We start from the raw sequence: 18611 nt of genomic DNA, 5'->3' as shown, positions 1-18611 counted from the left end.
AACAATTCAGACATATACTTTGAAAAATACTTCACTGACTGACTTTTGAATTTTCTAAATTCCTTTTCTTTTTACCACGAGAAATGAATTACTAGTGCTTATTTCACACTTTTCAGCAAGCTGAGGTTCTCTGTTAACAATCTTTACATTTTTCCCAGTTCTCCTCCTGTGTATGAATTGCATGTCCAAGGCAAACTTTTCAGAAGGAGCAAGAATGGAGAACAGCGTGATCTATTTGTATAGTATTAGACTTAAACTTGAAGAGGTTGCGCGGTATGCAAAGAATGAGAGAATATGAGAAAATACGTGGATTATTCCGGGGACTGTGTGACGAGCTGTAGGTATTAAGGCGCGGAGCTGTGGAGAAATAACTGGAATGCATAGAAGTGCTAGATAAGAAAGCTTAACATGAGACCCCAAGAAAGCTTATTTCACAGGGTGTTTCATAAGAGGTTTTTAATCTGTTTAATGTGCACAGGAGATATCAATCTTGGACATGCAATAAGTGTTCATTACAGGGCAAATATACAGTTACACAAGACACGGCACCAGGATGCTTATGACTACTGCCTACCTTCAGTTCCTCTGACACAGCTATGAGAAATCCTGTAGGATAGAAATGTTTTTGGGCTCTTGTATGAGAGTAGACAGTAATACTGAGGTTGTAAGATTTTGTGGAGTTGAAAACCCCTGTGCTTTTGCTGGAGAGCAACCAACCACAACTGACACCCACAATCCCAGAGTGGCTGCATGGCAAGGTTTATTTGACTTCTCCCCCCCACACAGTCTGGTCAGAGGAAATGTTCTCATGTCATCTGATACTGCTCACCAATAAAATAACACAGAGGGAAAACCCAGACCACCTCTGAGAGCTTGTTTTACACTGGTCCACCTGAACAACCCTATTACATTGCAGCTACGCTGATCTAACAAACCGCAAATCACGCAGCTGTTTTCCCCCATGAAATTAATGAGGAAAGATATTGCAAGTTCTGATCAATTTATCTGTGTTTAATGCAATGTAAGGAATCATTGTTCCACAAAGCTTCTTGCTCCGGAGAAAAGTGGTTTTAATGAAACTGCACACTCAAAGACTGCACGCTGATGAAACTGCAGACTCAAAATGGCAGGAAAACATTCCCGTAAGACCTTATGGAGTTCCATATGTAGGCAAAGCCCTCACACTTTGAAACTGTTGGCTTTCTTCCCAAACTCTGGAAAAACCTATCACATCTGGAAAACCATAACTTATTTGAGATGCTGTCACACAGTAACATCTATGAAACACCCCAGCCTCAATGACTCTCAATATGAATTCATTGCATTCACATTATCACAATCATCTGATTTTTTTTTTATCCCTTTCAGTTCAGGTGTAGTCTTAGACTTTTATGTTAATCTAAATGTGCCCTCCTTTGTTGAAGATTTAATGTTTGTGAGTAAATGAACGTTTTATTTTGGTGAAGGAAAAAAAAGTAAACAACCAACAATTTGACAACACTTCCTTGTGAGCTTCTTTCGTGCTTTAAAGAGGTTAATTTCCTTTCATGAATCCATTTTTTATGCGAAACAAATCTCAAATCACCTTGGCACTTCTTACCTGATCTCTTTTCAGTACTAGTCCGTCCCCCACCCCCCGCGTGCGCCTCTATGTTTGTGTGTGTGTGTGTGTGTCTGTGTGTCCCGGATAGCCTGCCCAGTCTCACGCTACTGCAGTCTTGCTGTGGTAGTTGGGAAAACTAGCCTTCATGGGCTTTAACAGACAGTCGAAGAACGGCTCTGCTGAACACGCGTGGAAAGGCGTTCATTAGTAGTCTACACTGTAACTCAGAAAATTTGTCGGATCTCGCGTTTGTATATAATAAGTATTGTATTTTGACGTGACAGAAAGAGTCGCTCTATTCTTTTCGGGATAGATACCAGGTAACTAAACAGAACCGGAGCCTTCCGGAGAGAGATCATCGGCGGGAATGGCTTCATCTCCGTGCGGCAGTGGGAACTTTGATTGCGGGCTTGAGATTAAAACTCGGTCGGTCGAGCAAACACTCATGCCCCTCGTTTCACAGGTGAGTCTATGCTCTGGCTGGAGCGAGTCACAGAAAAGTTTGTAACAGAGTAAGGCAAACAATCGTTAGTGGTTAGCGAAACACCGAGATTACCTATAGCCTACCTATCACGCGTGATCTGAAGACTGAGAGAGAAAGTGAGCAAAATTAGCAGATAAACTCATTGTTACTGTCGTGTACATTAACTGTTTATTTACAGGTTTTATTTGTGTGCACCGTTAGAGCAGCTGCAGCCAAGGCCGTATAATGAATGAAATTGGAATCCGACGAAACTTTCTTAATCCTATCAAGCTTTAGGTGGAAGTGGACTACACTTACTGAATGCATCGCTGTTTGCCAACCACTCTAGAAAACACATTGTTGCGATAGTAAATCCGCTAGACTGCTGCACAACCGTTCCGACTGCACTAACGCGGGGAAAACTTTAAGGAAGTCAAAGAACAATACCCGTCTACACCATTCATATATCTTACACTGCCATGCTTGTAACTCATGCCAACCGAAACTGCAATTAAGACTCTAATTTTGTTTTGGTATGTACAAGAGACCGTGTTGAGTGGTGTTTCTCGAAAAGGCTGCGATTTACCTCTCCTCAAAAAACCGCAGCGTGTTTGCTCTAAACAGGTTTGAATGAATTAAGATTGCTCAGTGATTTCTCGTCATAGTGCTTCAAGCTTTAGTAGTGACGAACGATAGGCCTACAGCACTGCAGTTAAGCTTTGGTTTCATTAAAACAATGATGGATTTGTTTTTCTTATGACTTTTTAATTAAAATACCTAAATAATACCAGAAGTATTACAAACTCCCAGTGTTTTTTTAAACTCCAAGCGAAACTTTAGAGTTCTGCAAGTAATGTTTGCATTGTTAAGGAGTCTAATCGAATAATCAATTAAGTAGTCACACTAATTCTTGCATCACATTGCTAATCAACACTCCTGGCCCCACTGGCTTTGCTTGCTTGGGTGCTGTCTTTCCTCTCAGGTATGTAGGCTGTAACAGTTGAGCCTACCTGTCTATTGCCCAATAATCAGGTCAGTTTAGAATCAGTTTGTGCTTATTTTACATGTGTCAACCGAAGCATTATGTCCGTAAGGACTCAAATGGATTTCGTATGCTGAAGTATAACCTTTGTTTAAAGCATTGCATGATAGTTATTATTATTATATATTTTTTTTATACTCACAAGCTTATGTAACATTTTTGGCCATCTGCTGTAAAGTGAACTGATTACAGAAACACAGACTGTTGTGGGTGAAGGGCAGCAGTTTGGCTCTGTCTGGAGGCGGTTCTGATGATCTGTGTACCACAGCGGTGACTTACCAAGGCTATTGATTAAATGGGGCGAAAAGGTCAGTGATAGGAGGGTTTGCTAATCACCCATTTCAGTGGCAATGGAAAACTGGGGGGAGCTTTACAGAGATTAACAAAGTGGCCTCAGTCGTAACCCTTCCCCTTAAAGGGCCCTGTTGCCGTTCAGAGAGTCTCATTTTAAAGACAAGGCCCACCCAAAAGGAGGGCATGGGGCTGTGAAGACCCCAAGCAGCCAAACACAAGGAAACAGCAATCCTGTTTGCGTCCTGTGTGTTAATTGTTTTGGTGACAATAGTAACTACCATGTTATGATAGCTTTATGATTTATATGGTGATGCAGGTGTATCCGTACAGTCAGAGATAATTAATATCTCCAGGGTTCGAGGAAGCGAATTTTGCTTTAATGGCACACATCTGACATGTAGCTGTTAATTGGAGTAATACAATTGCTGAGGACAGCACTGGTTTTCTCATTAGAGCTGACATCAAATATTCACATGACAAGCATTTTTCCAGCAATAATTACTAACCCCATGACATACAATATCCTCGCAGGCATGAAGAGTGAAATGTGTGTGTGTGTAGGTCAATATTGTGTGAATCTGGCTTAGGTGACCTCTCCTTGTGTTAGGGGCGCCCAACTGATTATAAAGGAGGAAATGAGAACTCTGTTCCTGAGGAAAGGCTCAGGGAGGGTTGTCTTGGTGTTCAGCTACGCTTCCTATCCACACACACACACACACACACATACACACACACACACACACACACACACACATATACACACACGCACGCACACACACACACGCATGCACACGCACACACACACACACACACACACACACAGACAGAGAAGGGAACCACACATACACACATGCACACGCGCACGCACGCACACACACACACACACACTCATACACACACATATTCATGCAGGCGTTGATCTTCTCTCCCCTCTGTTATCAGACTCACTCCCGCGGCTGTGTAATTACTGTGCCTGGAAACTCCCAGCCCTGCACATTAACCAGCCTGCCTGACTTCCAACCTGCCTGTCTGCACCTCCGTCCCACACACTGCATTTAAGCTCTGCCCAACACTAACTGCACTCACCTTTTGCCTTAGCACTGAAGTGCCACTGATATGGGATAATGCATCAAACTGTTTGTTTGGATGTGCAGGTTTATGTCCCATTCTGGAGTTGATTGCCAACTCTGATAGACTTTGAGGCGATGCTTCTGATTTTTTGTGGAGCTTTTGTGGTTGTGTAAAGCTTAACTTTAGCAGGGATATAAGAATTTATCACGAAGAATATTTTATGTCTGAGCTCTCTCTTTGCCCTGCAGTGACATTTTTTGTTTTTAATTGAAATCTGAGCTACAGATAGCCACTGAGCTACACTGTAAAAAAAAAAAAGTGATAATATTTACACTCATTTACTGACAGGAGGATTGCCAGCTATTCAGTGTACATTTTTACAAATATTTACAGTTAAAATTAGCTGTAAATTACAACTCCTTTGTGTCCTTACTGGCGGAGAAGTACAAACCACATTTATGCTTCATTCCAGTGCATCACTGTGTCTGTCTGATTTGATTACAGAATCAAGCTTCTTTTGGCAAACTCTCTAGCGCAATGCACACTGATTAATTAAGGCACTTTTTTTTTTTAGAAATAATCTCAATTGGAATATACTAGAGCAAAACACACTGAGAGTGTATGCTTCGCAGTGCAGTACAGGCTTGCGTGGCAGGCCGAGAGCCTGGAGTGAAGTTATGAAAAAATAGCTGAGCCTTTGATCTGATCCACGGGCACTTAAATGTGTGCGACAAGAAAAAAGGCTTGTTATTACATATTTGTGCCGGCTCTGTCTTTTTTCTGCTGGACTAAGTGGGTTTTTTTCACGTGTATATATATATATATATAGATATATATATATCAAATAGGGATTTGCTGCAGTAATTGGGGCTAAAAATCCTTTCTCTGTCTTAGTGTGTTAAGTTTGAGTCTTCATGCTTTTGTGGGTTCCATGCCACTTGCACTTGGGCAAATTGAACCTTAAAATGCTTTTGAGAGTGTGGGAGAGTTTTGCATGTGCATTGAAGCCCAGAAAATCTGGGGGGGGGCTACTTCCATTAGCTATGCAAAGCCTCAGCTATTTCAAATGACCCCAACAAGAGATATTTCCCATTGAATGCATAAATTTAGCTTTGAAAAAAAAAAAATCTTACTCAGCTTTTTTAAATTTTTTTTTGCTGCAGAATATTGGTGTTAGCTGGTTCAGTGTGTACGGGTGTCTGTGCGTATGTGTGTGTGTGCTGGTTTCTGTGCAGAATATATGCAGAATATAAACTTTCCATTCCCTAACGTATGACAACTCTGGTTTGTCCATGCTAATGAAGAGAGGGATGATGTAAGGCGTCTGGTAGGGGGGACTCTGAATGACAAATTGACTGAGAGACAGAGAGAATGAACATCACGCCTTTTCCAGTGGTTTTAGTGAAGTCGACAGAGTAGAGGATTGATGTAAACCACTGAGGTTTACAAGGCCAAAATCTTTTCCAGCACCAGAACAAAACAACCATTGTACAGGGCTTGTATAAATGTATGTCCATGTGTGTGTGTGTGTGTGTGTGTCTGTATATGTGTGTGTGTGTGTCTGTGTGCATGCGCACGCGCGCATATGTGTGTCTGTGTCTGTATGTGTGTGTATGTCTGTATGTGTGTGTGTGTGTGTGTGTGCTCAGGGTGGGAGCTATGTGGTAGCCTGCCTGTGTGAGCATGCCTCTTCCCCATTGTATTTGATCAGTCGGTAGCAGTACGGAGAACAAAGACATAGCAGATAATATCTTCATAGTTGTCCGTAGCTGAGCCGTCAGGGGTGTTGTGATGCTGTAATGGTATCGGGGGTGATAGTTAAAGCTGAAAGATCCCCTGAGATAATGAAAACTGTTAGTACCTCTGGCTATACAATGCTTATCAAGCAGTTAGTGCTATCTCTGCTGAGGTTTCATATGAGTGTGGCCAGCGATGACCTCGCAGTGGTGTTCTGTGCTGTTAATTTACTGTGTTCACATGCTCTTTTTTTTCAGATTCAGATTTGTGAAACCTAAATTAAACTGTTCTAAAGTTGCTACTTTCCTCCACTCTTTTGTGAAAACAGCAGAAGTGTTGTATTTTATACGTTGTATTTTAGGTATTATTAGACATTATTACGGTTTCATTTTTAGCAGCACTTTCTGAAGGTGTTTATTCCCTTTCAGAGTTCGTAGTCATAGTTCCCAGTCATAGTTCCACATGGGAAACTTCCCCCTGTTTAGTGCTTTTATTCCAGTCTCAGATTTGTCACCATGTTTTCTCTCCCATTGAAACTTTTCCCTCCCTTAAACTTTCATCCTTCCGTCGCTACCAAGGGAGTAATTAGCTCTCAGTGTCTTTTTTAAGAGGCCAGAAAAAAAAAAGCCACTCGCAGAAGTCGTTTTGCTGACCTCACTGAGACGAGAATCCTCTTCTTTTTCCCAGGGAGGGTTTGAGAAAGACAGAGAGGAAATGTTTTGGATGTGCTGTGTAGCCTGATGAAGATCCCTTAATATTCAGGGGAGGTTTATGAAAAGAGAGAAAGAGGCTTTCTCCAAACTGGTGAAGTAAGACTGAAGTCTTCTATATGTGAATATAAAATAACCAGATCCTTTGGGGAAAATGTCAAACATCAAGACATTGGAATTTAATGAATCCTCTTACCAAAACTACTGCCACCTGTGCTGAAAGCATGTGACCACAAACCTTAATTACTTCCGTAAGACTTTTATGATTGGTCTTGGAGTAATGGCTTTTGCCGGGAATTTGAACCCAGACCGTAAACAATGATTCATCTGGTCACGCTGCCAGTTAGAGAGAGAAACAGAGGAGAGGAAAGAAGCTTCGACGTCCCAAGATGGACCTGGCCTCCGCACCTCCTTCTGTTTCTCCACCCGGATCAAGTGACAATCGGCACAGTTTCGGGTCATATTTATGTCATGGGTGCCGGATCTGTGGTCAGGTGGGAGGCGATCTCTCTCAGTGGTTTAGTGCGGTTTGATTCGAGGCCCTAGCCTCGGTCTGAGAATAGGAGGGCTCTCAAGGCATGTGTTCTCAGTGTTATCCTTTCAGCTGACACCTCCAGGGTAATATTTAGGAACAATGTACCTGTCACTTTGCAGGACTGGTAGTGGTAGTGGAATGGCAGTGTAATATTTCCTGTTATTGTGTCCTGTTGGAGCAGCTGAATAAGTTCAGTGACATTTCAGCTTATGGTTGTTGTGACTTCGCATTTGGAAAACACAATGTAAACAATACGTCGGCGAGATTGGATGCATGCGAGATTCAGAACATTCTCTGTCCATTTCTTTCTTTCTTTCTCTCTTTCCCTCTCTCTCTTTCCCTCTCTCTCTCTCTCTCTCTCTCTCTCTCTCTCTCTCACTCTCTCCCAGTCCATTTGTAAAATTGGATGAGCCTGGCAGAAAATACCATGTACATTGGCACAGAAACACAGCTTGGCTTGGATTTGCTCTGACAGAGGAATGTAAGAGGACTGTGATGAATGCCCCACTTACCTTTACTGTAATTACCAAAGTCTCATTATTCTTCTCTCTGAGAGGCTGGGAGACTTATATAATGGCTAATACATCTCTCCAGTCCACAACACAGGAAATCAGCACTAAGCAATAGCCTTTTTTGGACGAGTTGTGAATATGTTCAACAACTTTATTACAGACTGTTCCATGCTCCTTTATTTCTTTATTTATTTATTTTTAAACTCGCGTCACCGGTCAACAGAAGAGCTACTTACATGAGCTGCTCGGTTAAACCGCGTTTAACCCACTTCCACGGTGAGTGGCTTTATTGATTGCAAAGTGTTTGCAGTGAAAACAATGTCAAATTCCTCAAAGACCCGTGTTTAAAAAAAACCAAAAAAAAAAAACCTGCAAGATGTGCAATACTTTACCCTTGTTTTTTTTTGTGGAAACTGTGTAAGTAAGGTCTGGTCAGTGGTGAGTGGTCAGAGCCAATAAACATATGTGCATATGTGTGTATATATATATATATATATATATGTATATGTATATGTATATATACATATATGAAGGCTCTGTCAACCCTTCTGCTTCTAAGGCACTTCCAGAGGTTCACTCACCCCATGGAGAAACTGGAAGGCTAGACGTGCCTCATTAGCGTGTAGTCTATAGAAAGCATTGCCTGGAGTGTTTAGGGCCAGAACGAGAAGGTAAAGTGAACCTGTTCTAGAGGCCTCGTCAGTCTTTTTCATCTCACTGTGAAAGGTAAAAGCTTTTTTTTTTAAAACCCAACCTCCTACAGTTTCTCAAACCGTACTTCCCAACAGGCAGGCAGTTGTTACGGTCTTTTCAAACCGGTCTTTTTTGGGGGAATTGCTCTTGTCGTCTCTTGACCGGTATGTCACCGCAGCGTTAGCTTTCCAGATCCGCAGAGATTAAAAGCGTTAAAAAGCGAATTTAGTCGTTATGACAGATGGATTTTTTTACAGTGATGAATACGAAGCAACCACATCAAGGTTACGTGGCCTCTTTAATTAAGAATGCCACAGTCCCGTGAATTTGTTTGGTGCATTGCAGGGTTGCCTCATAACGCTCCAGGCATGTTGATTTTCGTCAGAGCATGCTGCAGAGTGGGGGAGAAAAAATTCACACTAGGTTTTCTTCTTTTTTTTCTTTTTTTTTTGCTCTGCTGACATAGAAGGGTGGGATAAAGCCAATGCAAATAAAAAGAGCACATTTTGGTATGACAGTGAGCTGCAGTATGTTCCTCCACCCTTTTGATTTCGCCCAGCTTGTAAGGACCCCTTCACACGTTCTGTGTGAGTCCGATCTGAAAGCAGCCTCTCTTGGTAATTAGTTCCATCAATCATGCTACACTTGGGCCAGTAGGATTAGTGGCATGAACTCCCCATCAGCTGGCCAAATAAGCACTGATAAGACTATCGGTTAAAGCTTACGCTAACGGGCTAGCCCCTGGCCCTTTGGCAGCTACCCCCCCCCCCCCCCCCCGCCCCCACCCATCTCATCCTCATGAATATTGATGAAGGACTCTCAATGGGTTTCAGAGACCTGAGCCATCCTTTTGGCAAAGCTGGCTCCGGATGGGACGTTCTCTTTCCCCGATTGTGCCGGTGCCAGAATGGAGCGTTTTTTCTTTTTTTTCCTAGTCCACAGCGTCTGGTCCAGCACTTAGGGATGGCTCTCTCTCTCTCTCTCTCTCTCTCTCTCTCTCTGTCTTTTGGCTGTGATTGACTTGTTGCTGTCTACATGCTTGATCGTTCAGAGACGCAGAGGAAGCACATTCTGTCTGTCTGGAACAGCTGATTTTGTAGCATTATTACCTCTGGTGGACGCCATGGTGACAAGAGACTGGTGACAGGTGCTGCACATGTTGAAAGCTTTTGACTCCAGATGAAAGTGCAAACATGCATGTTTCTTCATATTGTATGCACATACAGGGGTTTTAGTCTCAAATAGTAGGTTTACTCTTTAATTAGTTTTCAGTGAACTAGCCCCCCCCCCCCCCCAACACACACACACACACACACAAACACACACACACACACACGTACACACATACACTTGCAAGGTTGGACAAATGTACTTTCTTTGGGCTCTCAGACTTGTTGCTCAGATGTGTTCAGTGTGGCTAGCTGAGGGGTAATAGGACTGCTATTGAAATAACCAAAACATGATCTGTGGAGTGAAAGTGACTTACTTGGCTACTTGTTGAGTGGAAAAGTGTGTGTGTGTGTGGGTATGGTGCATTCCAGTTTGCAGACAGTGCGGTCATAGCATTCCACACTGGAGCTCAGGTTTCCTGGCTCCCTCCAGCAGGGTGAGAATATATGTTTGTGCGCGGGTAAAGGGGCCGTCACCACAACACAGGGCTGAGGAGGAGGGGGTGGGGTCAAAGGTCAGCTTTTACGGGGCTGAGACCCGACTGCTCACTCACTTGGCTGTTAGACGTGAATGATTGTCATTTCCCCCCTGGGCTTGAACTTCAGAGCTCCGGCATCGCGGTCAGGATTTCATCAATGAATCACCTCGCCCCCCCCCAAAGTGCAGCTTCTGCTCTCTGAGTGCTGGGATAGCAGCTTTTGTGCAGTGATTTATGAACGTAATCTATCACATTTTAATGGTTTTGGGCTGTTGTGTTTGAACTACAACTCGGAAAAAAAAAGAAAGGTTTGTAGATTTCTGCTTGCCTCAAGGGAATGATTGTGGTTTTGTTGACACCTGTGTGCTTGACATTGCATTGTGTCTCTTGACTCGTATCAAGTGCCGAAAAGATTTAGAAGATTTATTTAATAATAGCAGATTTATTTCATAATAAATCTGGAATAAAAAAAAAAGAATTCTATGCTAACCTTGACAAATGACATGCTAATAAAATATCTTTGTTTTTATCACTCTGTGCTTTCTTTTCCATTGACATGTTGTTGGACTAAATCAGTCTGGTTGAGAAGTTATGATAAGTTAAATGGGTTTAGTGCTTTACGGGCAGTGCTGCTGAGTGCACAGGATAAATCACTGCTGAGCTGCAATGTTTTTCAGTGGATTTTCGCTTGCCTGCTGGAGTAGATTTTTCCTAGGCCCCGTTCTGAGTGGGTTTCAGCCTTTATTCTTGGGATTCAGTCTGTCTTTATTCTCTTCCTCTGAATGTTCATTGCTGTGATGCAATGTTGTCGTTCATTGAAGTAGCACTAGTGTCATATTCTCAACCGTTAATATATTTAGTCGTAAGTTGCATTCTAAATTCAGACTCATTCAATTCACTTCAATTCTGATTTGATTGAATATGAAGTGTCATAGAGTGGAATGAATGAGTTGCTCCCCTAGTCACCACTGCAGTAACCCTCCCATGGTTATAAACAATGTATGATTAAAAGAGTGTGCATACACAAAAGTCTCTGGTAGTTATAGATTCAATTATGTCTACACTCTGAACAGCCAATCAAGTTATTGTTTTCCATCTGGGTATGTGATAGTTTCTCTAATGATTTAATTGGATGACTCTGGTCATTGCGGGACAACTGGCATTATTGGTTTTGCCCAAAGCATGGATGAATCAAAGTATCTTTTTGTGTCTGGAGGCCTATAGCTGGTCTGAGCCATTTGTACATTATGTTCTTGCCAAGGAACAAATTCCATTTAAGAAAATATCGACGAATACCGAAATCGCCCTTAAATTGTTCTGAGTCGTGTCTTACAATTGAATCGATGTGTGTGTGTGTGTGTGTGTGTGTGTGTGTAATTTGTGCACGAGCCCTAGTGTCTTCACAACTGGACCTAAAGGTCACACAGTCAAAAAGGCTTTTCATTTTGCAAAGGGTTTCAATTGGCAGCATGTGTATATGTGTGTGTGTGTGTGTGTGTGTGTGACAGAGGGAGTGTGTGCCTCCTGGTCCCAAGAGCATGATGAAAGAAAGAGGTGATAATTGCCATAATCATTCTCCTATTGCCGCTCGCCACAGTCCTCATCTAAACACTCAGGCTGATAATGGGGCCGGATGATTTAGTGAGAGGAGGTCAGTATTGATTTAGACTTCGCTGCAGTGATGTAACAGGAAAAAACTGGTCAGGCGGAGTCGCCGTGTAAGCCGCTCGCAGACGGTCATTTCGGCGAAAGTTTGCCTCAGGGTGGACCAGACCCGGTTGTTCAGCGCAGTTCGCATCCCATTGCTTCTTCCGACGGTCATCGGGCGAACGGGCGATCAAAGTTTGGAGCCGTCTATGTCGACCAAGAAAGAAATTGCCGGAGGCAGCATTGTCGTGATTCAGTGCTTCCCAAGGGAGAAGATTTGCCACACTCTGAAAAACTAAGCCTGTTTTTCTTTGATAGGTCAATCATGAGATTAAACAAAGGAAAGTGCCAGTAAAAAAAAAACTTTATTTCAGTAGACGTATTCAAATCTCAGTAAGTTCAGAAGGCTTGCCGTTTTCCGGAAGGAACAGGACTCTTTTTTTTTGCAAATTCGAAGAACCTCTGGTAACCTCCTGACTCATTTCACTTTTTTTTTTTTGAGTTGGATCAATGTGTTTTTCAGCACTGATATTCAGGAGCCTGTGGAAAGGAATGTGTTCTGTTGAAGTAAATCAACACATAGCTCACAGCCTGTTTTTCTCTGAGCGGTTTAAGGTGGTTCGAAGACTTCACACACAGCTGTAATACACCCTGCTCCTTTTTTTTTTCTTTTCTTTTTTTTTTGAGCAGAGTGTTATATAGGAGGTTTTTTTTTTTATTTTGATGCAGATTAACTGCAGTTGCTTCTGAATATGCTCCTGGGGAAAAGGTGGCCAGGTGGAAAGCATGAGCGTAACATGGTTATGCTATGTTTGGAACTGGATGAAATAAACCCACATCTCCAACTGAAAACAAAGACAATCTGCGGTCCGGTACATAGGCGCTGCCTATAAACACATGTGGGTCAACGCTTCCGAGACGGCTGCAGTAGTGCCGCCCCTGTACACTCTGACTGAACCGGCTACAGTGTGTGTAGTATTTACATGTACAGGGAAGGTTCTTTAAAGAATAGGTATACTGTGAATGGAATGTGTCAGATCACCTGTGATTGTTTTCAAGACTCTCAAAAAGCATCATAATGGCACACACACACACACACGCATTTTTGGAACAAAGGAGGCGATGTGAAGATTCTGTGTGGCTTTTTTTTCATTATTATTAGTAGAGAGTGGCTAAATGTGGTGTTTGTATGTTTGACTGGAGTCTTGAAACCTGTCTCTGCACTCTTGTCACACACAACAGGCCTGATGGTGTTTTATGCATCTCAAGAAATGTCCATTAACACAGTTGCACTAATGTTGACTCATTTCCTATTGAGTGCCAAGAACTTGAGGTGCACTATTCAGATTCACAGGCACAAGTCAAACTCCCTTCAATAATTGACGAAGGACATTAAATATGTATGAAACAGCGGCTATATAAGTGCCCCCCTTTATCAATAAGTGAGGAGCTTCGCAGTGGAACTTCCCTGCGTATCGCCATAGAGAAAAGGTCTATACACCGACGTGTTTCCACCTTATTGACACAAATAGCCTTCACACATCACACAAGGAAGAGTTGCTACAAGTTCTTGGAGATGTCTTTCTAAACCACCATTTTGCTGTTTGCCTCATTTGATGTTGTAGTTTAGTTTTGTTTTGTTTGTTTGTTTTCCCATCTTTTGTGAGAGGTTGTGAGAGGCTCTTCTTTAGGGTTCGCCCGTTTGGAAAGCTGTTCCCATTCGGTTCCATCGGTCAGAGCGGCCCATCGATCAGAACAGGTGACTTAGCACGATGGCAGGAAAACAGTGGACAGGACACAGCAAACGATTCAAGGACCCTTCGTTACGCTTTAACGCTCTGCAAACAGGGCCACCCGTGCGCCACTGCCATTCTCTCTGCCAGTGACTCACCGGAGAAAAATCTGGTTCTGCATTATGTTATCTCTTCTCAGGAAGAAGGTCGGAAATCACGCTGAACGCAGCGCATTCACTCTCTGCTCCCCCTTATGAGCCTGTAATATCTGTGCTCGACAGAACCTTTCTCGCGCACTGACAAGGCCTCCGTCAAACTTCGTCCTTGTTTTAAAGAACCCGACTGTTTTTGCTGATACGCGGCGCTAGAATTATAAGCATTCTGTTTCTAACTGAGCAGAAGCCCCTGATTATCTGTCTCTTCATAAACCAACATGCCAGACAACCCTGCTGCCGCTTCCAAAATTTTTGGCCTCTCCTGAGGATGGTTACTCTATTGAGTGCTGGACGTGATGTTCAGAGTCATAAAACTCGGAGTAAACGCATCCAAACTTCAATTAGATAAATGAGGGATAATTGTGCACCTAAACTTTCATTTAGAAGTTTGTTTAATGTCGCTCGTCCCTCCCAGAATGTCTCGCTGGTTTTGTCCTCCATTTGACCTATATTCATGTTTGATTTTTCACCCATTTGAATTGGAATTTGTGTTTGATTAGAACACCACAAGCAAGTGATAAGCCTTGGTCTGTGTTTTTTTTTCTACCATGTTTTCTCTGAATAGAAGCTGATGGTACACTATGCCTAAATGCCTCTGCTGAGACAAATATGCCATTCCATGCATGCAGTCACATGTTCAAATAAGGGGACTATTTCCACTCTATGTGTGTGTGTGTGTTTGTTTCTCAGACTCGTGGTCGGCTGACTATCTTGATCGAAAACCTCATTTACCCACGTGCTCAGAGTCGTAGGTGAACTCTACCGATAAACAAAGGTTGATTGAATTGGAAGAAGCATCGAGAGTTTACCAGTGGTGTTGATCAGAGGGAAACATGCACGCACGCGTGTGCAAATTTACAGCGAGAAGTATTATCTGATTGTGTGGAGCAGGTACTTTCAGCTTAGGTCACGTCCCCGGTTTGCTCGTAATGCGCGACATAGCACTTGCGTGTCACAGCGTGGTTATACACAATCAGTTGACGATTACAATGTTTGACTTGGAATCACATGACACGGAGTGTGGTGAACTGGAAATGTATGTTAGATTAGAGGGCTCCCGAGGGACTGGGGATGTGTCCGTTTGAAGAGGCGCTGCAGCTGTCTTTTTCACCGTTGATACCAGGAAGGTTAGAGTGGTCTTATCAACTTTGTGGCTGACCTCACACCTTCATCTGGGATGACGAGCGGCTGAGAGCAGGAGTTCTCAGCTCTTCCCACCAGGGACCCAGCAGGTTATTATTAAAAGCAACAAGAATCAGTGTGCATCAGTGATAGCAGCCTCAGGACACAACTGGTAAGAGGATCAAGAGGATGACAGAAAGGAGAGGGAGAGAGAGAAAGAGAGAGAGAAAGAGTGAGAGTGAGCGAGAGAGAGAGAGAGAGAGAGAGAGAGAGAGCATTGGGGATAATGATGTAGCCGCAGGTTTCTCACCTCTTGAAATTGCTCAGCCATTTAACCTGAATAGATGCAACACCTCAGACATAGTTCCCCCAGAGCCTGGACCCCACGGCAATACCTTGGAACCAACTGCAGGTTCATCTCAGGACAGGTATGCCTGCATGTCACCGGCCCTGACCCTCTGTGCTCTAACTCTGCAGCATTCAATAATCCTCATCTCCTGTGGCTGAGGGGAAGGTCAATACCACAGTGTTCTCAGCCTTTGTCAGTTGAGAAGTTTCACCGGCCTAGTCACGTTGCCTCTGGCTCTCTCTCTCTCTCTCTCTCTCACTCTCTCTCTCTCTACCTTCCCTCCCCTTCCCTCCCCTCTCCTGGCGTCAGTAATCATGCGCGGTGCGGAATGAAAGGGGGGTATTGTGCTGAGCTGAATGTGCCAAACGGAGAGAGAGGAGAGGAGACCAGAGCGGTGGAGGAGAAGAGGTGGACTCACAAACACGGCCGAGCTTGCGTGGAACCTTTCAGCGGGCTGAGCCAATCTGCTGCAAGGACACAGCCTTTGATTTCAGCTCTTAGAAAGTCACTGATATGAATCACGACAATATACGTTCACTTCTGTATTTAAGGGGACAATGGAGCCTTATGTAATAAAGACCTTATCATTTATCCAAAGCATTGAAATAAACTCCGGCTCCTTGCTTTCTCTCACTTGCAAACCACACTTGTTCTACATGGTTGCGGTATAGTACTAAATTACCTGTGGATATCCTGCATCTCAAGTTTTATGTGTAAATCGTAGTGCTTTCTGATTTGAAGTATAGCAGTTGAAGTGGGGGCTTGGGACAGACATTTATCTGCTGCAGCGTATCTGTCAGTGATTCTTGGCCGTTCCCCGATGCACACCGATCACTGGGCGTTATTGGCGTGCCTTTCCTCGAGTTCTTTCCTCGGCCGTGCGTCTCTCTCACTCCCCTCCCTATATAGCCATTCATCTGGTTGCCTAGGCCCATCTGCATTAAATCAACAGAAGAGGCAGCAGCTGTTGGATGTTTGCCCTGAATCTCTACAGTTGCCCAATGTTCACTGATAAGAAAGACCTGTAGTTTTCTGCAGCAAATGGCATACAGTATCTACTGTAAGTGAAGCCTGCAGTGTTCGATAAGAGCCAACTTTTCTCATCACATCTTCTCCAGCGTAGCTCGTCATAACGACGCTTCGCGACAAATGGTTCGATCTCTCTCCTCTGAGATTGTATCTTTGCAAAAACTGAAACCTTAGGCAGAGGACAAGATTCTGTGCTCATGGATCAGTCGAGACAGTTTTGTGATTGTGTGTGTTTTCTTTTAACTATTCTTTAACTCTGATGTTTTTAATGTGTGGTCACTTTTGACTGAAAACTTTAACTTTGGATGGTGTTCTGGCTGGCATTACAGTATGCAGTTTAACCTTGGGAAAGGGATTATTGTTAGGAGTTCCCTCAAATTTAGGAACGTAATATCTGAGCATTTGAAACTCATACATACTTTTATGACTCGTAAAGCACATTAACAGGATAAGCCTCAAAGAATGTGTAGAAAGCACAGCCCACATGTGGTATGCTGCAGTCGTGGAGCCTTTACGTTGAACATAAAGACCTACCACATGGGAACTCTTTACTGGAACGTTTGTCTTTTCTTGGCAAAGTGGAAATGCCATCCCGTTCTTATTAAGTGGCTTAGTTTCCAGTTGTCCTTGCAGAGCATTAAGTATATGTGAAGGTACCTTGCACCTGTTTTTTTTTTCTGGGTAAAATTGGGATTCGTTTCTCTGGAGCACATGGGACTGACTTAACGTTTGGCGCCCGTGTGTTCTATGGCTCAACGGTATTTTTCAGCCAGACGTTTCGGTAGTGGCCCTTCCGATGCCCCCGCGTAGCCGTCCCCTCCCCCCACCTCTAATTTGGTTTCCACTACTGTAATTAGCACAGCAAGCGGCAATGCGCGGGAAGATGTTTGCACTTCCTCAGTGTGAACTGTGTTAAAGACCATGGAGGGCTCTCCCAAGGGCTCTCCCAAAGCAATTAGCAGTTTAGCAAGCTCTATTTACTATAAGGGCTATAAGTGTAAATGATGATTGGTCAGAGGACCCCGAAGTAAAGCGTCAGTGTCTGTTTTGTGTGCGTACTATTGACAAGAGAGGTGTGTTGTACATGTCAAATTAGCAATGGGCTGGCTCTTAATACACCTTTTAAGAAATCAATGGAGTCGCTACAGTTTCATTGAAGAAAATGAATTGTGCATGAATTGCATCAGCCTTTGTAATGTGACAAAATGCGGTTTATTATAGCTCTGTGTAAATCAGTCTTCGAAATTGTGGTAAATTGCAGCACATCTAAGAATGCTGAAAAATAAAGCCAAAACATAAAGAGTGTCTATCACCTGCATGTATAAGAGAAGTTTCACTCAGGTGACCTTTGGTGAGTGAAATTCCATTTTGTGCTTGACTGGCCAACACCAGCCAATCATTCCTAGTCTCATAGAACAGCAGTGTCATTAAGAACAACAAATGAAACCAACCTGTACCCCATGCAGAGCAATGCAAATTCCAGAACATTCTAGCCTTTAGAACGTTCTTAACTTTTTGTTTCATCTAGTTTAGTATTCTGTTCCGTACCAGCTTGTTACTGAGTTACTTATTCTGATTCTCATTACATCATCTTTTTTTTATGTTTGTTTGTTTCCTTGTTTATTTTCCTTTCAGCAGGTAACAGAACCTTCAGTCTTAACTGAGGGTGAAATGCTCAAGCTTTGTACCTGTGTGACTTCTCGTGACTAAAGAGAGTGGTAAGAGGCAGAAGGAAAGAGAGATAAACAGGGAGTGAGTGAAAAATAAAGAAAGATAAAGAGAAATGCACTTCAGTGCCCATTGACTGTGACAGGCAGGGAACTCTTATGTGGAGTTTGTGTCCTCTCCAGCGCTAGCACTTGATAGCTGTTCCACTCTCTGATCTTAATTATCTGGGCTCTTCACTCCCTGGCCCTGACACCAGCACACTTTGCCTCATCCACTCTTGCCCGGCTCCGAGAAGCATTTGTTCTGCCATTTAAACTCGGGTTCGTCATGACCTTACCTTTTCTCCCTCTGCCTCTGCCTCTGCCACCCCCCACCCCCCCCCACCCCCCAACCCTTACCCCTTCCTTCTCTTTCTGAACAATCTTTGCATCAAATTTCAAAGAGCCAACTCGCAAGGGCAATGAAGTCAGCCCCCCGAAACCATTTAGACTCAGGGAACAGAGTTTGCTGAGTGGGGTGGTCATTAAGGGCCTCTTTTGG

General features: G+C 43.3%; 1 protein-coding gene across 2 annotated transcripts in view; it reads left to right on the top strand.

Moving 5' to 3' along the window:
- Positions 1 to 1739: 1739 nt before the first annotated feature.
- The window catches only part of ctnnal1 (catenin (cadherin-associated protein), alpha-like 1), a 42436-nt gene continuing 25564 nt past the window's right edge, over positions 1740 to 18611 (top strand). For both annotated transcript variants that reach the window (XM_030788971.1, XM_030788970.1), the window contains exon 1: positions 1740 to 2066. In XM_030788971.1, coding sequence (XP_030644831.1) covers positions 1971 to 2066 — 96 coding nt within the window. In that variant the 5' untranslated portion in view covers positions 1740 to 1970. The remainder of the gene's footprint in view (positions 2067 to 18611) is intronic.

The sequence above is a fragment of the Chanos chanos genome, chromosome 12 (genome assembly GCF_902362185.1).
Source record: "Chanos chanos chromosome 12, fChaCha1.1, whole genome shotgun sequence".
Lineage (NCBI taxonomy): Eukaryota > Metazoa > Chordata > Actinopteri > Gonorynchiformes > Chanidae > Chanos > Chanos chanos.
This window is presented reverse-complemented; position numbering and strand designations above follow the sequence as displayed.